The sequence below is a fragment of the Bos indicus x Bos taurus genome, chromosome 18 (genome assembly GCF_003369695.1).
Source record: "Bos indicus x Bos taurus breed Angus x Brahman F1 hybrid chromosome 18, Bos_hybrid_MaternalHap_v2.0, whole genome shotgun sequence".
Taxonomy (NCBI): Eukaryota; Metazoa; Chordata; class Mammalia; order Artiodactyla; family Bovidae; genus Bos; species Bos indicus x Bos taurus.
Window position 1 is genome coordinate 22,305,058 of NC_040093.1, and position 27,037 is coordinate 22,332,094.

The 27,037-nt window shown below is 43.1% G+C and overlaps 2 protein-coding genes across 3 annotated transcripts in view; both read right to left on the reverse strand.

Moving 5' to 3' along the window:
• Positions 1 to 15,048, reverse strand: part of WDR88 (WD repeat domain 88) — a 49,413-nt gene extending 34,365 nt beyond the window's left edge. The window contains exons 1-2 of the mRNA XM_027515995.1: positions 13,761 to 15,048; positions 3,545 to 3,655 (exon numbers count right to left, since the gene is read on the reverse strand). Of these exons, the coding sequence (XP_027371796.1) occupies positions 3,545 to 3,655; positions 13,761 to 14,318 (669 nt within the window). The 5' untranslated portion in view covers positions 14,319 to 15,048. The remainder of the gene's footprint in view (positions 1 to 3,544; positions 3,656 to 13,760) is intronic.
• A 679-nt stretch (positions 15,049 to 15,727) lies between these two features.
• Positions 15,728 to 27,037, reverse strand: part of GPATCH1 (G-patch domain containing 1) — a 55,712-nt gene continuing 44,402 nt past the window's right edge. For both annotated transcript variants that reach the window (XM_027515997.1, XM_027515996.1), the window contains 4 exons: positions 24,097 to 24,204; positions 22,130 to 22,227; positions 20,945 to 21,090; positions 15,728 to 16,012 (listed from right to left, as the gene is read on the reverse strand). In XM_027515997.1, the coding sequence (XP_027371798.1) occupies positions 15,982 to 16,012; positions 20,945 to 21,090; positions 22,130 to 22,227; positions 24,097 to 24,204 (383 nt within the window). In that variant the 3' untranslated portion in view covers positions 15,728 to 15,981. The remainder of the gene's footprint in view (positions 16,013 to 20,944; positions 21,091 to 22,129; positions 22,228 to 24,096; positions 24,205 to 27,037) is intronic.

Sequence of the window (27,037 nt, forward strand, 5' to 3'; positions counted from 1 at the left end):
AAACTCTTTTCTGCACAGATCCAGTCCCTCAACCCCTGCTCCATGAGACTCTAAACAGCCAGGTCCTTAATCAAAGCCCCCTGGCAGGAAGAGATACCAAAGAGGAACTCATGGAGGCAGGACATATCCAGGCTGGAGGCTCAGCTCATGAGCCTCATGACTTGGGAAGAAATGACTGCCTCTGATGGCCCATGATCCTGGAGAAGGAAATGGCAACCCACTCCAGTGTTCTTGCCTGGAGAATCCCAGGGACGGGGGAGCCTGGTGAGCTGCCGTCTATGGGGTCACACAGAGTCGGACACGACTGGAGCGACTTAGCAGCAGCAGCAGCAACAGATGGCAGATGATCCAGCCTCCCTGGAGGGTGTGTTACTCTAAAAAAAAGTATGTGTCTGAGGGCTTCCCGTGTGGCTCAGCTGGTAAAGAATCTGCCTGCAATGAGGGAGACCTGGGTTCGATCCCTGGGTTGGGAAGATCCCTGGAGAAGGGAAAGGCTACCCACTCCAGTATTCTGGCCTGGAGAATTCCATAGACTGTAGAGTCCATGGGGTTGCCAAAAAAAAAATGTGTCTGGGAACTAAAAAAAAAAAGATCACTGTGGGTCCTGAGGATGAGGCCTATTGCAGTCTCTGGCTGTAGCCCTGGGCCAGCTAACGGCAGCACTAGAACAGAATGTGAGGTCTATGGGGCTGCACAGGTTCAGTGCTCGATAGTGCCACCATATGGCCAAGAGGGAAAATAGCAATCGCGGACTGATGACCCTCTTGGAAAATGAGCACTGCCATGAATTGCTTGGCAGGAGAGCTGTATGGCAATAGAGCCAGATGTTGCCAGACAGTGGAAATGTCTATGTTTTGTACTGAATGTTTCTTGAAATAACTGGGCCATCGGCTAGGGGTATGGGAAAACAAATAGAGACAGTTACCCCTTCACTTGACGTTTGGGACCAGGAACTCTTTCTGTGGATTCAGATAATTTAAGATTGGTTGGTTGGACTTTGAATGAATGGTGAGAAAGTGGTTCTAATAAAGGCGGTGAGACGGTATTTGTAGCCCATATTTACTGTCGCTATATAAACAGTTTTACTGTGTGGTCTCAATTTCATACATATGTGTATACATGTTCAAACAGGAAAAAGAAACTACACTCCAACCTTTTCACGGCAGTTTACCCACGATTCACAGAATGATTTTTTTCCTTTGTGTTCTTAATGTTTTTTGTTCTTTTGTGTTTCTTATGTTCTTATGTTTTTTGATAAAGCCATCTTACCTTCATAATATGAGAAAGACTAGCAAAGCAGTTTTTTCTATAATGACTGAAAAGAGATGTACCATACTAGAGGACGACTGGGTGTAAGATAAGGATAATTTTTTCCCCCACTTCTTCATACATTGATGGATTTTCTAAATTATTCACAATGATCTTCAGTTAGGAGAAAGGGAGCCTTTTTAAAGCTTAAGCCAGGGGACTTCCCTGGTGGATCAATGGTTAAAACTCCGCACCCCCAATGCATGGGGCCCAGGTTTGATCACTGGTCAGGGAACTAGATCCCACATGCTGCAACTAAAACCCGGTGCAGCCAAATAAATAAATAAAGGCTAAGCTAGATGTTTGGGCTTGTGGTGGGTTTGAGGGGGAAATCAGTGATGAGAGTGGGGGAGAGAAGAGAGAGGCAAGGAGACTTTTTCCAAAGATACCTCAATGGAGAAGGTGATGCACATGGTAATGACTTGTCACCCCCTGAGGGAGGGCTTGCCCAAGAACTGTAACTGGGGCAGGGAGAGCCACAGGAGGAGCCAGGAGCAGAAACAAAGATGGAGAAAAGAGAGCCAGGAGGAGCAAAGAGGACCCATTGGAGGGGCAGCTAAGGCAGGGAGACCAGAGAACTGGGTGATTTTGCAGCTAGGCATGAATGTATGAAGGAGGGCAGAGGGTGGAGAGGGAGCAACTGGAGAAGGTGGAACAGAGTGGTAGGGCTGTGAGCAGGTCAGGGATGGAGGGAGTTTGGACAGGCTGCGGTGACTGCATCCTGGAAGGAGCATGGAGTAGGCAGGAAGCAAGGGCAGTGAGGCTGCTGTGGGGAGTTAGGGATGTCTTGATGGATGGTCCCTAATACTGGGACAACCAGAAAAAACAGGCAGACTTACCCTTAGAGAGAGAGAAACCCTTTGGCCAAAATAGACAGAAACCCCTGTGAGTCTTTCCACTGACTCAAAAGGTGAGAAGAACATGAGAAAATCTGAAGATGGTAAAGCAGAATGCACACTTAGAAAGTCACCAACCTCCCTCCCCACAGGTGATGACAACCAGCAGAAGCCCCCTTGCTTCTGGGCCTTCTCGGTCATCCTAGAGGACTAAGAAAGGGCCTGGGGTTTCCAGAGGAACCAGTGGCGTTCCCAGCAAGAAGATCATGGGGCTGGGTGGAGGGGGTGGTGGATAAGGGCCACAGAAGAGAAAGGAGTGGATGTCTGTAGGGACCTGGAATGGGCCAGGCAGGCCCTGGAGTAGCCCCAGCTCTCAGCTGATCCTGAGGGGCCTAGGGAAATTCAGGGAGGCCCAGGAGGTCATGTAACCACCCAGGGTCAAATATCTAGTATGTCCCTAATGTGGGGCTTGAACTATCTGGAGAGCTCCCAAACCCTCCTGGCTAGTCTTCCTGGCTTGGAACCCACCAAGACCCAGAAGATGTCCCTCTAAGGGTATCTGGAAGGTGAGAGCTATCCTCTACCTAGGTGCCCAAACTGGAACCCAGGAATTAGCCTTAACTCGCTCCATCCTGTCCCCCTCCTGCTCCTGAAGCCAGAGGAGATAGCAAAACTCCGAACTGACTGTCCTCCCCAGGGGGCCAGCCTCACCACACAGTCGTCTGCGGAATGGCCCCTGATGGTCATTGCCATCTCCCAGTCCTGACACTTCCTCCTCTTCTCCTGAATGACCAGCAGAACACCCAAGCAGGCCCGCCAGGGTCTGCTGGCTCTGCCCTGAAGGCTTTGAAAGAGTTCACAGTGGCCACCTCTCTATAGCCTCATCTGACCATCACACCCCTGTTCCTGGGCCCCTGCCCCCTGCATCTTACAGCACTGACCTATTCTCTGGCCTGCCTCTTCCAATCACTCTTCATGGACAGGTCCCAGGTTTGCCCACTTTTCTGTCCTCTTGTGATCGCCCAGGCCTGGACATACCATCTCTGTGGATGGAACTGAATATTCCAAGTGAGGAGACCCAGAGAGATGACACAGCTCAGAGACCCTCAGGCACATCCTCCAGCAAAAGCTGGCGAGCTCCTGGTCCAATGGTCTCCACCCCTGCTCCCACTGTTTCCAAGTCAACAGGCTGACAGCAGCCACACTAACTTCATCTCTCTCCAGTGACTTAACACTAGAGTGAGCCCTCACTTTGCTGCTGCTTCTTGCACTTTGTTCAGAAAGGCTTCTCCAATCTTTGGGATCCTTGAATGTCTGGGAACTCAGTACTAGGGAAATCCCATAAGAGGTGACATAAGCTTACGGGATGTTTTGGCTCCACCTAATGCAGGGCCACCTACCCACAGCTTCACGGTGCAGTCATAGGAGCCACTGAGGACCTTGGTGTCATCCACACAGAAGTTACAGGAACTCACAATGTGCTCGTGTCCCCTCATAATTTTAAATGGGATCTGAAAAAAGGATAGACTGAGTGAGTTCAGAAGGTTGCAGAATACCAGATTAATATATTTTTTAATTAGAATTCTCTTATGGCTTTTATTTATTTTTTTAATATATTTTTTAAATCAATAGCATTCTTATACACTTGCAATGAACAATATAGAAAAAAGTTAAGAAAAAACTGCATTTACAAAAGCATCAAAATAGGAATAAATTTAATCAAAAAAGTGTAAAAATTATACACCGAAAATTACAAAACATTGCTAAGAGAAATTTTAAGACTTAAATAAATGGAAAAGCATCCCATGTTCGTGGATTAGCAGACTTACTATTCTTACGAAAATACTCTCCAGAGTGTTTATATTTATTTATTTGTCATTTATTCAACACCATCCTTCTGGCAGACTTCTTTTCTGAAATTGACAAGCTGATCCTACAATTTATAAGGAAACTCAAGGGAAGCAGAAGAGCCAGAACAATCTTGAAAAGGAACAAATGTAGGGGACTCTCAATTTCCAATTTCAAAACAATGTTCAAAACATACAAAGAGACAGTAATCACGACAGTGTGGTACTGGCATAAAGACAGACATACGGACGGAGGTACTAGAGCTGAGAATCCAGAAATAAGCACGCATAGTTTTGGTCACTTGATTTTCAGCAAGGGTGTCAAGATAAATAAAAGGGGAAAGAAAAAACCTTTTCAACAAATTGTGCTGGAACAAGTGAATATTCACATGCAAAAGAATGAAGTTGGACACTTACCTCATACCATATACAAAAATTAACTCAAAATGGATCAAGACCTCAATGTGAGTGCGAAAATTACAAAACTCTTACAAGAAAACATGGGTGTAAATCTTTGTGGATTTGCAGTGACCTCTTAGATATGACAATGAAAGCGATGACAATGATAAACTGGACATTATTGAAACTAAAATTTTTGTGCCTGAAATGACACCATCAAGAAAATAGAAAACAATAAAAAGAAAAAATGTTTAAAAGGAAAGTAAAAAAACAACTCACACAATGGAAGAAAATGTTTGCAAGTCATGTATCAGATTAAGGATGTGTATATGGAATACATAAAGCACTCTTAAAACTCAGCAAGAAGGAGACAAACGATACAAATTAAAAATGGGCAAAATATTTGAATAGGCATTTCTCCAAAATAGGTATGTAAATTATCTACACACACATGGAAATATGCTCAACATCATAAGCCAGTAGGGAAATGTAAATCAAAACCATATTGAGCTAAGAGAATAAATCCTAAGCGTTCTCATCACAAGGAAAATATTTTTAATCTATTTCTTTAATGTATCTATATGAGATGATGGATGTTCACTAAACTTGTTATGGTAATCATTTCATGATGTATGTAAGTCAAAACATTATGCTATATACCTTAAGCTTATGCAGTGCTGTATATCAATGATACCTCGATAAAACTGGGTTAGGTACATTCAATTGCAGTACCTAAATATAAAAAACAGAGCAAACCAAACAACCAAAGAAACATATTGAGGACTTTCTGGTGGTCCAGTGATCAAGAATTCACCTGCCAATGCAGGGGACACAAGTTCAATTTCCAGTGTGGGAAGATTCCCCGTGCTGAGGGGCAACTAAGCTGCTGCTCCACACCTGTCAGCCTGCACTGCAGAGCCTGCAAGCTGCAGCTACTAAGCATGTGAGCTGCAACTACTGGAGCCCTCGGGCCCTAGAGCCCCTGCTCTGCACTAAGAGACGCCACCACGATGAAAAGCCTGCACACCACAACTAGAGAGCAGCCCATGCACAGCAATGAAGACCCAGCACAGCCAAAAATAAATAAATGAAGATTACAAGGCTGCTATATAGATCAGTCTACTAAAAGCAACCCATTATATGCATCTGCCACAAACATCGAAAAAATAAAAAGAAACATATTGAGATGCCACTTCATACCTAGAACAATGTCTATAATAAAAAAAAAAATCAGATAACAAGAATTGATAAGAATGTGGAGAAATCAGAACTCTCATATATGGCTAGTGTGATGTAAAATCGTGCAGCCACTTTGGAAAATAGTTCAGCAATTTCTCAAAAATTTTAACACATGTGTTAACTTATGATGCAGTAACTTTACTCCTGGACTTGCACCTAAGAAAAATGAAACCATACGTCCAAACTTTAACATGGGCCTTCATAGCCATAGTAGTCATGATACTGAAACTTGGAAACACCACACACCCATGGTCAACTAATCTTCAACAAAGAAGGCAAGAATATACGATGGGGAAAAAACATTGTCTTCAGCAAGTAGTGTTGGGAAAGCTGGACAGTTGCATGTAACTCAATGAAATTAGACCACTGTTCACACCGTACACAAAAACAAACTCAAAATGGCTTGAAGACTTCAATATAAGACATGACACCATAAAACTCCTAGAAGAAAATGGGCAAAACATTCTCTGACATAAATCATATCAATGTTTTTCTTAGATCAATCTCCCAAGGAAAAAGAAAAAGCAAAAATAAACAAATAGGACCAAATCAAGCCTATAAACTTTTGCACAGCCAAGAAAACCATTAAAAAATGAAAAGATAACCTGGATATAGGATAAAAGATATCCTGGAATAGGATAAAATATTTTAAAATGATGCAATTGACAAGGACTTAATTTCCAAAGTATACAAACAATTTATACAACTCAAAACAAACAAGCAAATAAAAAAAATGGGCAGAAGCTCTAAATAGATATTTTTCCAAAGAAGACATGTGGGTGGCCAATAGGCATGTGAAAAGATGCTCAACATCACTAGTTATTCAGTTCAGTTCACTCTCTCAGTCGTGTCCAACTCTTTGTGACCCCATGGACTGCAGCACACCAGGCTGTCCATCACCAACTCCTGGAGTTCACTCAAACTCATGTCCGTTGAGTTGGTGATGCCATTCAACCATCTTATCCTCTGTCATCCCCTTCTCCTCCTGCCTTCAATCTTTCCTAGCACTGGGGTCTTTTCAAATGAGTCAGTTCTTTGCATCAGGTGGCCAAAGTATTGGAGTTTCAGCTTCAGCATCAGTCCTTCTAATGAATATTCAGGACTGATTTCCTTTAGGATGGACTAATTATTAGAGAAATGCAAACCTAAACTAGAACGAGGTATCACCTCATATCAGTCAGAATGGTCACCATCAAAAAGTCTACAAATAATAAATGCTGGAGAGGATGTGGAGAAAAGGGAACCCTCCTCCACTGTTGGTAGGAATGTAAGTTGGTACAGCCACTATGGAAAATGGTATGGCAGTTTAAAAAAAAAAAAACCAACCTAAAATAGAGTTGCCATATGACCCAGCAATCCCATTCCTGAGCACATATTAAAAAAAGAGGAATACTCTGTCTTGAAAAGATACATGCACCCCAATGTTCATAGCAGCATTATTTACAATAACTAAGGCATGAAAGCAACTTAAGTGTTCATCGACAGATGAATGGAAAAAGAAGACATGGTGCAAGTATACAGTGGAATATTACTCAGCCATAAAAATGAATGATTTAATGCCATTTGCAGCAACATGGATGAACCTAGATATCATCAGACTGAGTGAAGTAAGTCAGAGAAGGACAAATATATGATATCACTTATACGTGAAATCTTGAAAAAATGATACAAATGAACTTATTTATGAAACAGAAACAGACTCACAGACAGAGAAAACAAACTTACAGTTATCAAAGATGAAAGGGAGGATAAGGATAAATGAGGAGTTTGGGATTAGCAGATACATACTATTACATACAAAATAAACAGCAAGGACCTATTACAATAACACAGGGAACTATATTCAATATCTTGTAATAAACTATGGTGAAAAAGAATTTGAAAAAGAACATATACATACAGAATACACATATCCTGAATATATGTATTTTGAATCACTTTGTTCTACATTAGAAACTAACACAACATTTAAGTCAACTACACTTCTATTTTTTAACAATTGAAAAGAAAAACTGGAAACAATTTAAATGTCCATCCACTGATGAATGAGTAAATAAAATGAGGTATATCCATACAACAGAATATTACTATGCAATAAAAAGGAAATGAAGGACTTCTTTCTTCTGATCTGGTACGTGAAAAGCTTGGAAGTCCCCACTCCATCCTCACAACAAGGAAAGAACTGAACTGAAAAATCTCTTAGGTCCACAAAAGAAGTGAGGTCACAAGCCAAATGGCTGTCCCCCAAATTGGAAAGAAAGGCAGGCAAATACAAAGAATTCCAAGTTACCAGAACAGAAATCCAGGAGCAGCAACTTCCGTGGGAACCATTGCCAGGATAGGGAGACCTGAACTGTAATTGACCAATTGCTGGAAGCTCGGGTGTGGATAACTCTGAGAGTTAAAACTCCAAAGGGGAATCCAGTTATGGATCTACAAAAAACTCCACAATTTTGTGAGTGTTACCTCCAGGAGCAGTCCTAATCCTCACAGTGAAAACAGGAGGAAAATCCCCTTGTGCTTCCAGCAGGGAAAAGGAACCATTTTGAATATGCCACAGCATCCTGTTCTTCTTAAATTCTGCCCTCAGGAGAAACTAACCAGTCTAACCTGCTCAGATTTTATCAGAAATCAGCTGAGCAGGGGAAAGAGAAGTACCCAACCCTAGCAAGCTCTAGCCATTCTATACCATGTAAAAGTGAAGGGTGGGGGTTTCAGACTAAAAAGCACATGTGAAGTTAACAGTCTAGAGGCACAGGTTCACTAAAAGACAGAAACCTGATCACAGGGCTATAGAATGCTCCTCTGCACCCCACACCTAACAATCACATTACTAAAGGATGGTTGATTGCAGTTCATTTTACCTAGTAAATCATGTCTGGCTATCAAGAAAAAATTACAAGAAACACTAAGAGGCAGAAAACAGTTTCAAGAGAGAGCACAAACATAACATCAGTACCAGACTCAGATGTGGCAGAGATGTTGGAATTATCAGACCAGGAATTTAAAACAACTCTGATGATATGCTAAGGGCTTAATGAATAAAGTAGACAGTTATGCAAAAACACATGGGTAATGTTAGCAGAGAGATGAAAATTCTAAGAAAGAACCAAAAAGAAATGCTACAGATCAAAAACACCATAAGAGAAATGATGAATATCTTTGATAGGCTTATTACTAGACTATACTTGGCTGAGGAAAGAATCTCTGAGCTTGAGAATATCTCAATAGAAACCTTCAAAACTGAAAAGCAAACAGGAAAAAGACTGGGAAAAAAACCAGAACAGACCATCCAAGAACTGTGAAACAACTAACTACAGGAGGTATAACATACATAACAATACCAGAAGAAGAGAGAAAGAAACAGGAAAATATTTGAAAAAATAATGATTTAGAATTTCCCCCAAACTAATTTCAAACACTAAATCACAGATCCAGGAAGCTCAGAGAACACCAAACCGGATAAACACAAAACAATAAAATAAAAATCTACTCCTACAATTTAAAGCTACAGAATATCAAAGATAAAAAACCCTGAAAGAGGGACTTCTCTGATGGTCCAGTGTCTAAGACTCCATGCTCCCAGTGCAGGGAGCCCAGGCGTGATCCCTGGTCGGGGAACTAGATCGCACATGCCACAGCTAAGAGTTTTCATGCTTCAACTCCTGGAGAAGGGAATGTCTACCCACCCCAATATTCTTGCCTGGAGAATTCCAGGGAGGCCATGGGGTTGTAAAGGGTTGGATAGGACTGAGCAACTAACACTTTCTCTTTTTCATGTCTCAACTAAAGATTCCACATGCCACAGTGAAGATTAAAGATCCCATATGCCACAACTAAGACCCAGCAAAATAAATAAATAAAAATAAATATTTTTTAAAAAACCTGAAAGAAGTGAGAGGAGAAAGACACTTTACCTACTGAGGAGCAAAGATAAGCCTGACATCCAGGTTCTCCTCAGAAGCCATGCAAGTAACAAGAGGCTGAAATATTCCAAGTAGTGAGAGAAAAAACTCACCAACCTAGAAATTTCTATCCTACAAAATTACCCTTCAAAAATGAAGGAGAAATAAAGACTTCCCAAACAAAAATTGAGGAAAATTGTTACCAGTAGATCTACCTTGCAAGAAAGGTTAAACGTTCTTTTAAGACAAGAAAAATGATATAGGTCAGAAACTCAGATCTATATTAAGAAAGGAAGAGTGTGTGTGTGTGTGTGTGTGTGTGTGTGTGTGTGTGCATGTGCACGCTCATCTTTGTATGATTGCCTCTATGTTTTTCCCAGCAAAAAGTTCACATATATCCTGGCTTCTCCCTTACCTCTTTGGAGCAGTCCTTCAGAGCTTTCTGAGAGGTCATCTCCCATGCTATAGTCCTCGGTAAGCTCCAGGAATAAAACTGAACTGGTAACTCTTACGTTGTGCATTTTTTTTTTCTAAGTTGACAGTGTTGAGTTTTGGGGACCCGGGAGGAGGGATTCGAGGCTCAGCTGCCAGGCAGTGCCCGCACAAATACAGGAACTATGGATGGGGAGGACCAGGTTGGGGTGAGGCAAATTCAGCCCGAGGTTCAGGGATGAGGGGAGGCGGGCATGCAGGGTGGCGGAGCGGTTTCGGGGTTGTGGAAAACACGCTGGTGTGGGGCTGTGAGGAATGAGAGGGCCTTTCCCCTCTAGGTAGCTGGGAGAAGTGGGACAGAAACTGGGCCTCCAGGAGACTAGCTAAGAGGCTCCAGGTCGGGGCTGGGCCGCCAGGGGGCACAGGCAAACTGAGCCAGGCTGCGGACATGAAGCAGGGCCGGCAGGCGCGGGGCGGGTCAGGGGCGGGGCCTGGAGCCCAGGGAGCCCGCAGCCGTGGCAGAGTGCGGTCCGGAGAGGACCCGATCTGTGTTTTTCTCAACGCTCCGCAGCCAAAGCCCGCGCTTTAACGCAGTACCCACCCCGCCACCCCCAGTCCCTTCTCTGCAGCTGCCTCCGCCTCTAGACAAAACTCTCTTTTTCTCATAACAAAAACAGAACTTTGGCGTGGGAAAACATCTACCCCCTTCTGGACCTTTCTGGGCAGAGTTCTTTTGGGGTTTATGGGGATGGAGACGGAAACGGCAACCCACTCCAGTATTCTCGCCTGGAGAATCCTATGGACGGAGGAGCCTGGCCGGCTACAGTTTTCAGGGTCGCGACAAGTTGAGTTTTAGGCCAGCTTTTTCACTCTTTTCTTTCACCTTCATTAAGAGGCTATATATAGCATCCCACAAATACATTCTACATCCAAGTTTTCCTGCCTGCCTCTCTGGCCGGGACTTGGTCACAGTTCTGCAGGGCATTGGGAATCCAGGAGCAAAGACCTCAGCCCAGGAGTGTGTGATGGGCTCCTGCTCTAAGGAATCAGGGTGGGAGATGGGCGAGGCCACCGCACTGGCTTGAAGGTCAGCAAATCAGAGGGAAGAGGAGAACAGAGAAATGAGCTCGAGCCAAAATGGCTTGGAAGATGATGGTCAGATCTTCCAGCTTCATCTTAAATGAGCCAAGGAGAGGTTTAGAGTCAATTATTTTTAAAATTTGTGACACATCTGTGTGAGTGTGCATTATTTAAAGGCCAGAGTGAAGCATTAGCACTGAGAATGTTCTCTAGCAAACCATCTCTGGAGAGTGGGATGAAATCGTCTGAAACATTCTTGTATCCTGCACCTTCATTTCAAAAGATGATTTGTAACATTTTCACTGAGCTACACAACCACTTTAACCTTGCTGTATAAACACCTCCAACGTGTTCTGTTTTCAGTCACTGCTCCATCTATTTTTCCTGAACTGCTTTCTCTTACTCCAGTTCTTAATTAGGACTTTTTTGTTGCTGTTTGCCAGAGTACTCCCTTGAGTAACTATTTCTTCAAAGAGACGCATCCTTTCTGAGTTTTTGCAACTCTAAAAAAAAAAAGTCTTTTTGTTGGCTTTATCAAAGACAGCAGTTTGGCCAGGCAGAGAATATTAATACCTAGGTCACAAAGTTTCCTCCCAGAGCTTTATATAACTTCTCAACTTCTGTTAACTTAATGGATCATAAAATCCTGCAGCCAAAAAAAAATTTAAGCCACCTGAATATGCAGGCACCCAAGACTAGTTAAATCCATCAGGGGGCAACCAGTCAATAGAATACTCTCCAAAAAAAAGAACAAGGGGATACATGTATATGTATGGCTGAGTCCTTCACTGTGCACCTGAATCTATAACAACATTGTTAATCAGCTATCAATTCAGTTCAGTCACTCAGTCCTGCCCGACTCTTTGTGAACCCAGGCCTCCCTGTCCATCACCAACTCCCAGAGTTTACTCAAATTCCTGTCCATCAAGTCGGTGATGCCATCCAACCATCTCATCCTCTGTCATCCCCTTCTCTTCCCGCCCTCATTCTTTCCCAGCATCAGGGTCTTTTCAAATGAGTCAGTTCTTCGCATCAGGTGGCCAAAGTATTGGAGTTTCAGCTTCAACATCAGTCCTTCCAACATCAGTCCTTCCTTTAGGATGGACTGGTTGGATCTCCTTGCAGTGCAAGGGACTCTCAAGAGTCTTCTCCAACACCACAGTTCAAAAGCATCAATTCTTTGGCGCTCAGCTTTCTCTATAGTTCAACTCTCTAATCTGCTATACCCCAATACAAAAGGTTAAAAAAAAAAAGACAAGGAAGCTGTTTATTAATATGGAAAGAAAAATTGTTAAACCAATTGCAGAAGAGGTCTAAGGTACCCTTCCATTTATGTTAAAACAAAAAAGAGAAGGATCAGAATACACTTGTGGGTATGTACATAAAATACCTCTTTAAGGATATAGAAGGAACTAGAAACATTTGTTGTCTCTGTAGAGGGAAAGGGGGTAGTTGGGGAGGCAGGGGTGCTACAGAGATTGTTAATTGAAAAAAAAATCAAAACACTTTTTATATCTATTGAATTTGATCTTGGGGATATTCTATGGACAACAAAAATAAAACACAATTCCTATGACCTTCTCTAATTTTACTTAAAAATCAGAATAACTATCACAAATAAGTTAAACAAAGCACTGGTACACCCTGTACTTTTTTTCTTCAAGCAGACTTTCCCATGGAGATCCCAATGCACCCCTGCAGGGGGTGCTGACGAAGGCAGTCAGCCATTCAACAGATCCAGTTGTGGACTTGACTCCGAGGTCCTCTGACCATTGCAGAAACCTCCATCTCAATTTGATCCCAGGCTTTTCCATCTGTCTGGGGACAGCCTTGCTCCTTCATGCAGTTCAGGCACTGGCCACCTGTAGATTATGTGTCCCTCCAGTCTTGCATTGAACTTGACCATGTCTTGCCACATGAGCACTCCATTCTTTCTTCACCCCAAAGACATATCCTTGTTTCCTTCTCTATTTCACCCACCTGAACCCCACCCCACCCCACCCCCAACACCTCTTATATATGTAGGGTTGACCAGAAAGTTCGTTCAGCTTTTTCTGTAGCTTCTTATGGAAAAATCCAAACTAACTTTCTGGCCAACCCAATGTATTGACTTTTCTGCATCTCCCCTGCAGTCCTCCTTACTTTTCTCTCGTACTTATTGTTCCTTTATACTTTTTCTCAGGGAATCCCATGTGCTTGTTTTCTAATTTTCTGTTTCAGTGCTCTGATCTGATTTTTAAAATCTCCGTGGAGGATTTTGGCTTTGAAAATCCTCTTTTTCATCCCTAAGAATTCTCTCTGTTCTGTTCACAGATTATTTCCTCTTTCCAGCCAACAGCCTTCTTTTCTAGCAATGCACTCTCTCAGCTATCACTTAGAATACACAGTAGTGTTGTTGGGGTTTTATTCCTGTATTTTACTGTTATTTGCTGTTGCTTCTAGTGCTGTTTCATGGGTGACAGGGCTCTTTAAATCCTCCGAGGCCATGCACCTGGGAGTGTCACCATGGGGACATTGGAGGGGCTCAGACAGAGTCCCACAGGGTCTGGGTTGAGTCAGGTCCTCTTTCCCAGGATGATTTCCTGAGGTGCCCCGCCTCTCCTCCAGCTGCCCCACTGCAGGCGCTTGGTCCTCTAGGCCCCCTTCCTGCTCTTGAGCTCTCGCCCACTATTGGGAGCAAGCCACAGCCCCTCCCCCTTGGGGGCGGCTCTTACCTTGGAGAGGGGCTCCTGGTCACCCCATAACGCCTTCTGGGTCATCCAGGGCATCCAAAGAGTATCGGGCGGTGGCGATTCATCGCCTACGGCCAGGGGGTTCAGCGAGGGCAGCAGCCGGCTGCGCCGCGCCTGCAAGAGCGATAGCCGGAAGCGGCCACAGGCCCTGACCACGTCTACCCAGGGCAGATTGCTGGGCCGGCGATGCGTAACGTCGCGGATGTGGAGCAAGGAGAGCGGCAAGTTACTTTTCTGGGGCGTCTCTTTCCCATCCTCGCTGGATTTTTTTGAGGAGCTGGGGGTACCCGAGGACTGGGAGGCCATCTCGGAGCCCGGCCTGGCCACGAACGGTGGCGCCACGCGCCCCCGCCCCCACCTTGGGACCCACGCGCCCTCCCTGAGCCCGGCCATCTCACTGCCTCCTCTCACCCCGCAGCATGGGTTACTCCCAGGAACATGGGCTTCGAGTTTCTGGGCGCAAGAGGAATGAGGCCAAATGTGTGAAACTGTTTGTAGGGGCTCCCGGACAACCCACTTCACGTTCCACAACAGAGACATGACCCATAAGGTATAGAATGTACCCTGGATTAATTAAGATGCAGCTGGTAGGGGTGGGTGCACACAATATATAAGGGCATGAAGGAAGTATCTGTCATAATGCTAGTGGAAAACCAAAGAACAAAATGTCACCACTCGTTCTGGAGCAGACTCAGTGCTAGTGTGAAATTAGAACAACAGAGCAAGGGCTGTCATCTCTGGGGTGTAGAAGAAGTGCCTTTCTTCTTTCATTTTTCACAATTGTTCTCATTGTTCTATGATGTTGTTCTGTGATGTTACTTTGATAATGGAAAAAAAAAACCTCTTCACTCTACTTTTTCCTTTTTAAAAAAATATTTACTTTGCTCGTTTTGGCTGCATCGGGTCTTAGTTGCTCCATAGTATGTGGGATCTTAGTTCCCCGACCAGGGATCAAACCCACGTCCCCTGCACTGGAAGGCAGATTCTCAACCACTGGCCCAGGAGGGAAGTACCTCCTTCTCTGTTCTCTTTTAAGTTTTTTGTTTGTTTGTTTGTTTTTAACATGGACCATTATTTTAAAGTCTTTATTGAATTTGTTACAATACTGCTTTTTGTTTTAATGTTTTCTGGTCATGAGGTATGTGGGATTTTTGGCTCCCTGCCCAGGAATAGAACCCACAACCCCCTTGCAATGGAAGGCTAAGTCTTAACCACTGGATGGCCAGGGAAGTCCCCTGCTGCCGCCAAGTCGCTTCAGTCGTGTCCAACTCTGTTGGACCCCATAGACGGCAGCCCACCAGGCTCTGCCGTCCCTGGGATTCTCCAGGCAAGAACACTGGAGTGGGTTGCCATTTCCTTCTCCAATGCATGAAAGTGAAAAGTGAAAGTGAAGTTGCTCTGTTGTGTCTGACTTTTAGCGAGCCCATGGACTGCAGCCCACGAGGCTCCTCTGTCCATGGGATTCTCCAGGCAAGAGTACTGGAGTGGGCTGCCATCGCCTTCTCCGGGGAAGTCCCCTGCACTCTCCTTTTCCCAAAGTCTTATCAGAGCACATGAGACGGCCTCAGAACAGGGACCCAGGGCTACAGTGAAACACCTGGAGCCCGTGTGATCCCAGATGTGGGCACACACTCTTCCATCCTTGGTCCCAGTGCCTTCCTCAGATACTTTGGTGTCTTCTTCCTGAAGAGGCTGAGGCCGCCTGCCCGGATCCTGGGGCTGTGCCACCCACTGGGCTCCTGGCTCCCAGCACCAACCACAGGAGGGAAGGAACCACACCCCCCAGGAAAACAACAAGAATGGGAGAGCGACCACCCTGCTCCCATACGATTCCTTAAGTAAGTCAGAGTCTCCTTATCTGAACCTAGCTTTCTTTACCACGAAACCAGAGAAAAGCCTTCACTTCTCATTTCTTTTTTAAAAGTTTCAGGGAATGAAAAATCAAGAAGAAAATACAAAAATGCCATTTTAATTAAACTGTACAGTCTGAATTTCTTTCTCTGACACTAACAGAAGTTAAAAATAGAAATCAATTTCAGCAAACTTCCAAGGCAGGCTTTGAAATGTCAAGGTTTTAAAAAAAAATTATTTCACAGCATGAATTTACATATAAATACAATCTATACAATGTATTAACTGAGTGATCAATGAACTTCCATCCTGGAGGAGGTCTGGTATTGGGACGGGCAGGGGCAGAATTCAATTACTGCCTCCTTAGTGGAAGACGCTTCAGCCTGGAAGAGGAAATAAAAGAGAGTTAGATACAAACAGAAAAATTAGATGATTCAGTGGGGGAGGAATATGAAAATGCCAGGCCTTTCCCTGAATCAAAGGGGCACAAAATACAGAGAGTGAACCCACACCATGAAAGAAAGCAGCATTTAATCTGCACTCCTAAGATTCTGTTCCCCGCAAAACACACAGAGAGACTAACTCCACCTCTTATGTTAAGACCCATTTATAAAAGCAAGTTCTAATCCTGGTTTCACTTACCTATGTCATGTATGACCCTTGGGAAGGAACTAAAACAACAAAAAACCATGCTTGCTCTGGGGCCAAAAGCTCCTGAGCTGCCAGTCTTAAACTCAGCTTTGAGCACACAAGAATGTTCATGGCAGCTCTAACTCACCACGCAGAGCTGGGTCACCCTGACTCTAGATCCTTGCTCTACAGCCCCAAACTGGAATACCAAAGGCCCCCAACAACAGCATAGAAGAATACTCTGTGGTGTATCCTATTAAAGAATACTCCACGGCAATGAGAACGAACCAGTTGTTACCAGGACGGTACGGAGGAATCCCACAGGCCAGATGCAAGAGCTCCTAGTAAGGTCCCTTAAATAAATCTCAAAAACAAGCAAGAGTAATCAGCGATGACAGAAGCCAGAATGGCTGCCTTTGGGGCTAGGAGTGGGGATCGTAAGTGAGCAGGGGTTTCTGGAGTGCTGGTTTAGTCCTTGATCTAGGTAAATTCAGGTAGTGAGAATGCATGGAACGATGAGCTTATGATGTGAGTGCACTAAAGAGGGTACTCCACTGTATGATTCCAGGTCTGTGAAATTCTAGAATGGGCAAAGCTAACTTAGAGGGACAAGACGCAGATCAGTGCCTCCTGGGGAGAGGATGGAGTTGGGGGAGGCGGGGTGGCAGACTGCAATGCCATCTAGAACTAGGCCATACCATCACTGAAGAAAAGCATCAGGGGCCCTTGACAAGAGTGAGACCTCAGCCAGGTGCTGGGGATGCAAGGAAGACCCATATGGTTGTGACCCTCAAAATGCTTCTCACAGGAGGGACTTCCCTGGTGGTCCAGTGGTTAAGAACCGGCCTTGTGAGGCAGGGGATGTGGGTTCAATCCCTGGGTCCAGGAACTAAGATCCTACATGCTGCAGAGCAACGAAGGCCCTGTGCCACAACCAGAGAGTCCATGCGCTGCAACAAAAGATCCCGCATGCTGCAACTAAGACCCAAGGAAGCCAAACAAACAAAAAAGTAAATGGAAAAAAAAAAACCACCCCTGGCAGGAGACAGATGCAGACAAGTAATACACGGAGTGGAATGAGGCACGAAAGATGGACAGGCCCCCGGTCTCTCTGTGGAGAGTCTAGGAGGCTTAGGATTGAGGGGCTATGGAAACTATACCTTTAACAACCACGAGAGCAATATTTAAATACACTTCACACCTCTGCCCCTGCCTTCCCCCCATCCCAGGCCCTGCCTCAGTGATAAGTGCTCTCAGGAGTGTAAGAACCCCTCCAGTCCTCTTCTCTGCAAAGATGTACATACAGGTGTACACGGAGAAATCCAAAGGAGTGAGGATGATAGTACCAACTGTATACACTATTCTGTAGCTTTTGGCCTCTTATTGTTAAGTTTCAGATGCCAATCAGCAAGCAGCCCATGTTTTCTGACTGCTATGCTCGGCACACTCCACCACACCTTCCGGATGGGCATTGAGGGGCTTCCAAGTGTGCAAGTGCCTCTCTGCAGGAATGACTCATTACGTGGCCCCAAATAGTCAAGGGTGATGATATCAGGTGTTGGTAACTGCCTCTCTGGGCCTTGCTTTCCCTGCCTATGAACTAAGGGGACACGAGTCATGGGGTGTGTGAGGATTAAAGGAGTCCACACCCATGTGGGTGCCTCACAGTGCCTTACTGGCACGTGCCTTGAGAAAAGGGAGACCAGAAACAGCACAGCTGCTTCAGGGGGCTCTGGATTAAATTGAAATGCTCATATCTTTGTGTTTTTGAACCATGAGAATGTCCTGTCTACTGGAAAGACATAAGTGAAAAAGAATATGGGGCTGGCACTTGTCTTTCCAGATAGCAAATAACTATAAGGCCATAGGAATTAAAACAGAGTGGACGGGCTTCCTTGGTGGTCCAGTGGCTAGGATCTGCCTTGCAGGGGACACCAGTTCGACCCCTGGTCCAGGAAGATCCCACATGCCTTGGAGCAACTAAGCCCGTACACGACAACCACTGAGCCTGTGCTCTAGAGGCTGGGAACCACGACTACTGAGCCCATGCTCCCTAGAACCCATGCTCCACAACATGAGAAGCCTGTTTCGTCTCTCTTCATCCTGGGCCCACACCTGGACTTCCCCTACCCAGTCCTGTGGTAGACAGCAGGGTCTGCCCTGGGCTATGGGCTGAAAGGGAAGAGAAACCAGGACTTGCAGGCAGGGCCATAACAACCTCCAGAACCATCTTCCAATCCATTCCCCTCCTCTGAGGGTCACATGCTACAGTGGAACAAACTGGGATCCTGAGTAACTTTCTCAGTCCCATTGATGCTTCATTGGCTGAGCCACTGGGATTCAGGGGTTCTTTTAAATCACAGCTCATTTATTTACTCTCACTAATATTTACAACTGGCCATCTATCTGGAGAAAGTTAAGTTGGATGCCTATACTACTCTGTTCACAAAAAAAGGAAAATAAAACAACTCAAATAAACTAAATGAAAACAAAACTGAAAAAGCATGAGGACAGTCTACATACATATACAAAATCTTACATTAGGGAAGGCCTTTAAAAGACAAAATGTAAAACACACCACCACCACCAACAAAAAAACTAGTAAAATTGAGTGTACCAAAAATTAAAGCTTCTATTCAACAAAAGTCATGTAACAGGTAACACTCTAGAACACAAAGGATGACTATCCAGAATTATTTTTTAGTTTCTAAAAAACTTTTTATAAATTTTTAAATGTTAAAAAAAAAAAAAAGAGGGTTAGGGGGATACTTCTCTGGCAGTCCAGTGGTTAAGACTCTCTGCTTCCACTGCAAGGGTCACGGGTTTGCTAATCCCAGACCACCTGACCTGCCTCCTGAGAAACCTGTGTGCAGGTCAGGAAGCAACAGTTAGAACTGGGCATGGAACAATAGACTGGTTCCAAATTGGGAAAAGAGTAAGGAGTACATCAAGGCTGTAGATCGTCATCCTGCTTATTTAACTTATATGCGGAGTACATCATGAGAAACGCTGGACTGGATGAAGCACAAGCTGGAATCAAGATGCCAAGAGAAATATCAATAACCTCAGATATGCAGATAACACCACCCTTATGGCAGAAAGTGAAGAGGAACTAAAGAGCCTCTTGATGAAAGTGAAAGAGGAGAGTGAAAAAGTTGGCTTCAAGCTCAACATTCAGAAAACTAAGATCATGGCATCTGGTCCCATCACTTCATGGAAAATAGATGGGGAAACAGTGAGAACAGTGATAGACTTTATATTTTGGGGCTCCAAAATCACTGCAGATGGTGATTGCAGCCATGAAATTAAAAGATGCTTGTTCCTTGGAAGAAAAGTTATGACCAACCTAGACAGCATATTAAAAAGCAGAGACATTACTTTGCCAACAAACGTCCATCTAGTCAAGGCTATGGGTTTTCCAGTGGTCATGTATGGATGTGAGAGTTGGACTATAAAGAAAGCTGAGCACCAAAGAATTGATGCTTTTGAACTGTGTTATTGGAGAAGACTCTTGAGAGTCCCTAGGACTGCAAGGAGATCCAACCAGTCCATATTAAGGAAATCCGTTCTGAATATTCATTGGAAGGACTGATGCTGAAGCTGAAACTCCTGATGCAAAGAACTGACTCATTTGAAAAGACCCTGATGCTGAGAAAGACTGAAGGCGGGAGGAGAAGGGGATGACAGAGGATGAGATGGTTGGATGGCATCACTGACTCAATGGACATGAGTTTGAGTAAACTCCAGGAGTTGGTGATGGATGGCGAGGCCTGGTGTGCGGCAGTCCATGGGGTCACAGAGAGTCGGACATGACTGAGCAACTGAACTAAGGTGAACTGAACAGAGAACTAAGATACTACCTGCATGCCTCACAGTGTGGGCCAAAAAATTTGTTTTTAATTTTTTTAATAATAATTCCTAAAAATCAGTAAAACAGTACCTAAAATCCAGAAAAACAGTCTAACAGAGGACAGAACATTGTGAAATGTTCAGGAGCACGTTATTCACAAAGGAGCCCACAGGAAACGCTGAGACACAAAGCAAAGGATACTCGGCCTCGTTACTGATCCAGGAAATGCAGTGAAGATGACATGCCATTCTTCACCCATCAGGCTGCCAAACATCTCCATGCTGCTTGTAGCTGATGTAACAACAAGGTACTTCACAGTTCAAATGGATAGAGCCCCTTTTGACAACAGTTTGGTGGTATTTATTCCTTGCTTCTAAGGGCTTCCCTGGTGTTTCAGATGGTAAAGCGTCTGCCTGCAATGCGGGAGACCCGGGTTCGATCCCTGGGTTGGGAAGATCCTCTGGAGAAGGAAATGGCAACCCACTCCAGTACTTTTGCCCGGAAAATTCCATGGACTAGATTTATGTTAAAAATGTGAAACAAAATGTGTATGTACCTGTGTGTGTGTGTGTGTGTGTGTAGTTGTGTAAAAAAGTCTTCAAAGTTACAAAGCAACTGACAACAGAGGGGACTGTGGAGAGAAGAGAGATTTGGGAAACTGGTCACAGTTTTACCTGTAAGATTTGAATGTTCACAGCAATAATATATTTACGTATTACTTATGCAATTAAAAGTTAACTTTATAAAAAGCTGAGTCAACACACAAATCTATCATTCCTGACATTTGCCTCTAAGCAAACATGGCAAGGTTTCAATCCGCCTCTGCGCTGCCTACCGTCTCAGCAACTCCTGGGGTGACAGGTCTGTGGGCCCTTCTTCACTCTGGCTGTCGCTGCTGTCTGTACTCTCAGAACTACTACTTTTCTCTGATTTTTTATTCTTTTGCTTGCCTTTGTGCTTGTGTTTTCGGTGTTTCTTTTTCTGAAAAAAAGTAAATAAATAACTTTAAGGAGAACAAATAGGTGTTTCCATCCCTTATTCAGCACAATTACAGGCTAATGAGGCATTTGGTTGCTGGAGTCATTCAAAAACAAAACCGAAGCGCCTTCCCTGGTGGTCGGTCCAGTGGTTAAGCACGAAGAAAAAACTGGGCGAAGGTTAGAGGACAGCACACAGGCTGTTGAGAAACAAGGGAGTTTGGTTTTCAAACTTGTCAGCACCAGTTCCTTTCCTTTCACTCCAGGAGAACTTCTCCTATCTTCCATGCTCAAGAATTCTGTTTTCTGGGAGCTAAAAGTGGAGCTGTTTCTAATCAGTTCTCCTACTGCCCAGACCACTGTGGGAGCCCAGCACTAACGTTAACTGAATTAAACGTCTGCACCATAATGCAAAAGAAGATACCGATGTTGAGGTAAGGGCTGTCAATGGTGTTCTTCAAGTGTCTATCACTTCAAATGACAAGCTACAGACCCAAGTCTCTATTGGTAGTGATGACAAAGTAGTTGAGAAATATTCAAACTAATACCTTCTTTTTATATTGAATAATAATCAATATTAAATGCTCTTATTATTTAATTATTTAAACAATTATTTTATTAAAGTTAGTAATTAACTGTTTTATTACTTAATACTCAACCATTATTCTAAGATATTTATTTATTTATTTATTTTCAGCTGCATAACTTGTGGGACCTTAGGTCCCCGACTAGGGATAGAACCCAGGTCCCTGACGTGAAAAGCGCTGAGTCCTAACCACTGGACCACCAGGGAATTCCCAACTCTAAGATATTAAATGTCCTTATTTCCTACTTTTTCATGTTCATGAATTTAAAAAAAAATTAAGTACAACGGAATAAATTAAAATATTCTGTCTGAAAGAAAAACAAAGGGTTTTTGAAATCAAGGGGTTACACTGAATTGATATTAAGTCAAGTCAGTGAGAGACCTGTGGCCACATCCCTCTTTGACTGGCTTCCTGGAGGCTGGGGCATCTGACACCACACACCCAGAGGTTACTCACCTTCTCTTTCTTCCGTCTATGCTCTTTCTTGGTCTTGTGTTTTTCTTTGTTCTTTTTATGTTTCTCTTTGAGAGGTGCCTCAAGTTTTTGACGTGCATCTGAAACACAGACGTAATAAAGACATGAACTAGAGGCACCCATGGGGAAAAAAAGGCTAAATTACTGAATTCAGTAATGACGCAGATAGAACGTTTACCATTAAGGCAGAACTCCAGCACTACCTCACTGGTAAACAAGCAGATTAGTGTGTCACACTGTAGCTCTGTATTTAGAAACTGCCAGAAACCTCAACCTAAGACCTGTTTGATCCAACTAGTGTTTGGCCACAGCCTTATCTGCCAGATGAAGATAAAGTCAGACTAGAATACCTACAAGCTTTCTGTAATTTAACATCTTTGGGTAAACTCAAAGACGGATCAGAATCTGCATCTGGCTCTGTCACCAGCTCTGTGATCTTTGACATGTTGTTTTCCCATCTGAAAAAAGGGGAAAACAAGAATCCTTATCCCCTTAGGGACATAGAGAGGATCAGAAGGGACCATAAACATGAACCCCAAAGCCGTAACCGCCAGGCCCTCTGAAAGCCTCCTCCCTTTCCAAAAGCACATTTCACATGAGCTCGTCTTATACCTGGAAACACTAAAAACTTAGCATCAAAAGAACATAGTGTACGTGATCATTAAAAATGACTAAACAAGTTGCATGAGCTCAAATTCTCCATCTCCAAATTCCGACCGAATCGTTTTCATGAACTTCCAGTCATCAAACCAGCAGAAGACTATCCAGAGTAGAAACACTGTGAAACATTAAATCAACTTTTATCTACTTAAAAAAAGCTCCAAGGTATTTCACAAATACAGTTTATTTTTCAAACCAGGTGAACAGATATCTGCAACTTTCTAGTATTATGTTGTGGTCAGATATTTCCAAATTTGACCTCCCCAAACTATTTTTTTTTAATGCTAGTTTTTGGAAAATAACTCATAGACCAAATTAGGTTATTAACTATTACAAAGATATCAAGGGCTCTTCTGGGAAACAGCCATAAGTAACTTAGCTTTCAGGTACTGACACACGTATTTTTAAACTAAGGATCTGAACAACTATAGAGATGAGAAATACATTCACCACAATTTGTCAAGACCTCACACTTTTTACTCCTCTCTGCTTTCTATCATTTCTTTGAAGGCTGGGTTAATTAACCAAACTGATATGTGTAAGTGGATACTACAGGAAACCATAAAGTAGGTAAGAGAATTTGATGTCATTTATACATCTGGGCCCTATTATCAGATGTGTGTTAACCCAGCTTTCAAAGAGATGATAAACCAGTATAAACATTTTATGGTGAGAAGTCAATTTAAGCTGGCAACAAACGGAAGTCGTCAACAGACACTGGGGGAGGAGAATGAGCTGTATTTACTGCTGAAAGGATTAGTTTTATTTATTTATTTTTTTGCTACATTAGCCAAAGGATTAAAAATAAAAGTATCAGAATATCCTTCTCTCTACAATTCCTGTTCCATCTTTGTGTCCTAGATTTTTACTTTTTTTTTAAAATTTCTATGCTGCTGCTGCTAAGTTGCTTCAGTCGTGTCCAACTCTGTGCGACCCCATAGACGGCAGCCCACCAGGCTCCCCCGTCCCTGGGATTCTCCAGGCAAGAACACTGGAGTGGTTGCCATTTCCTTCTCCAATGCGTGAAACTGATACTAAGGACCCTTCTGTTAAAAAGAAGATTGAAGGTGTCTGAGACTGAAGAGCAGCTACTATCATTTAGGTACAAGGTGGAAGCACTGATTTTCCAAGTGTGGCTGAGAACAGACAAGCGAGGAAGAAATGTATATATTTGGGTGGCCCCGTGCTGGATTATGTTAGTGGGTGGAACGACGTGATTAGAGTTGTCCTATCCTAGGGGGAGACTCTGGGTCCATGCAAATGGATGACGCAAAGCACTCGCGACTCACTGGGGCAGAAGACTGGGGGCAGCCGTGGGCCGAACGCCTCTCTTTCATCTATCTGCATCTTCTGAATCGGGAAGAATGGTGCAGGCTCCTGGGGTGCTGGCTCGCTAGCTGAAAAACATCAGGGTATTAATTACATACACATGCCAAACATCAATGTACTTGAGTCTAAAACTATTTCACCAGATAACATGTGCTTTTCTTCAGTACCCCACTTAACCAGCTCACGCCAAATGCTGAGGATACAGAGAGAACACGCAGGCCCGACCTCTGACTTCATGGACATTTGAGCTGGAATGTCGGTCACCCAAGGACACCTGCAACTAGGTGCCCCAGTGGCTGTACCACTGAGGTGGCGAGGGTGCTTGTCATACACACTCACATCAGCTGAGACCTAAAAGGTTGAAATACATCCTTGAGGGAGGGCCATCTCAGGAGAATAAAGACTTAGAAACAAACAGGATGTCAGACTGATCAAGCTCAGAAGGCTTCACATCACTCAAATTGTCAAAGGGCAGAAAAACTGAATATGAACAAATTATCATGTTCACATTAATAATCTCATTTTTAAAGAAGAGATGATTTGGTTTTCAGAGATAAGAGAGAAAGATGGGGCAAGTCTAGAAAAATATGTATTGAAGTGTTGGTGGTTATCTCTGGGAAAGAGGGATTCCAAGAGACTTAAGCTTTCTATATTTCTGAATTTTTAAACTTTTCAAGTAACATACAATTGTGTAATTAAAAAAATAAGTTGCCTTTTTTTCACAGAAGAAATTAATAAATAGGCTGACATTTGTGGTCACCTACAAACAAACAGTATCTTATATCTCTACATAACTTTTTGGGTAAAGGCCCTTAAAAATTATACCTAAGTCTACCACAGACTGACAAGGGCAAGAAGAACACTCTAAGACTGAGATGGGAAATTCTGTCCACCCACCCAAGCATCTGAAAAGTCTCCCACCCTTGCAGATGGCCCCCAATCCTATGCCCGAACCCCTGGCTGGGGTAAACAGAACAGGTAGAACAGGCTACTAACCAAGAGTCAGACTCATTATAATGAGAACAGAAACCACCTACCAAGTGCTACTTATGTGCCAGGCAATGCCCATCTGACAGGTGAGCCAGAGCACACAATCTGCCCTACAGAGAAGAAAGCAGAAGAACCCCTGTACATATTATGACCAAATGTTTCCTACTAATCCTGGCATCTTGTCATCAACCACATGAAAAAAAGGAAGTTTTTTTTTTTAATGAAAATTTTACTACTTTTTAATTCTTCTCAACTAGCACACATAGGAAAATCAATATTATCAAACATAGCCATTCTAAAGATACACCATAGATTTATGCCAGAGAGGAGGAAAAAAAAAGAACTCTGCTCCATCTCAATTAAAAATGCAAAAGATTATGAATGAGTGAGTGAGTGAAAGTCGCTCAGTCATGTCTTACTCTGTGACCCCATGGACTAATGTAGCCCACCAGGCTCGCCTCTGTCCATGGGATTCTTCAGGCAAGAACACTGGGTGGGTTGCTGTTCTATAAATCATATAAATATTTTTGGATCTGTCTACTAAGGAAAGCAAAAATAAACAAATAAGACCTAATTACACTAAAAAGCTTTTGCATGGCAAAGAAAACCATCAACACAGTGAAAAGACAACTGAATGGAACAAATGTTTGCAAATGACATGACTGATAACGGTTAAATATCCAAAATATTTAAACAGCTCATACAACTCAACATCAAAAACATTTTATAAGTAAACAACCCAATTAAAAAATGGGCACAAGACCTGAAGAGACATTTTTCAAAGAAGACATACAGATGGCCAACAGGCATATGAAAAGATGTTCAACATCACTAATCAGCAGAGGAATGCAAATCAAAACATGATGGAAAAAAACACAAGATATCACCTTACACTTGTCAGAATGCCTACCATCAAAAAGACCACAAATAACAAATGTTGGTGAGGATACAGAGGAAAGAATTCCTGTACGTTGCTGGTAGGAGTGTAAACTGGTGCAGCCGCTGTGGAAAGTAATACAGAGATTCCTCAAAAAACTAAATGGAAATATCATATGATCCAACAATCCCACTCCTGAAGATATTTCCAGAAAAAAAAAACAAAACACAACTCTATTTTGAAAAGATACATCTACCCGAATGTTAACAGCAACATTATTTATAATAGTCAAGATATGTAAGCTACCTAAGTGTCCATCAACAGAGGAATGGATAAAGAAGATATGGTACATACACACACACACACACACACACACACACACACACACACACACACACGTACACAGGAATATTATTCATCCATAAAAAAGGAAATTTTGCCATTTGCAATACCATGGATGGACCTGGAAGGTATTATGTATAGAGAAATAATTCAGACAGAGAAAGACAACCACAGTACATTATCACTTACATGGGAATATAAAAAATAAAACAAGTGCATAAATATAACGAAACAGAAACAGACTCACAGACACAGAAAACAGTCTAGTGTTTACCAGTGGGGAGCGATAAGGAGAGAGGGGCAAGAGAAGGGTAGGGGATTCAGTGATACAAACTACTACGTATAAAATAATTAAGCTACAGGGTATCCCCTGGCGACCCAGTGGTTAGAACTCCGCACTTTTACTGCGGAGAGTGCGGGTTTGGTCCTTGGTCAGGGAACTAAGATCCAGTGAGCCGCAAGGTACAACAACAGCAACAGCAAAAAAGCTACAAGGATATATTGTTCAGCACAGGGAACAGCCAAAGTTTTAGAACACCTTTAAATGGCATATAATCTATAAAACTTTTGAATCACTATGTCATATACCCAAACATAATACTGTAAGTTAACTATACTTAAATAAAACTTGTTTCAATTTAAAAAACACGAAACTTAAAAACATCATCAGTTGCTAATTATCCTGGTTAAAA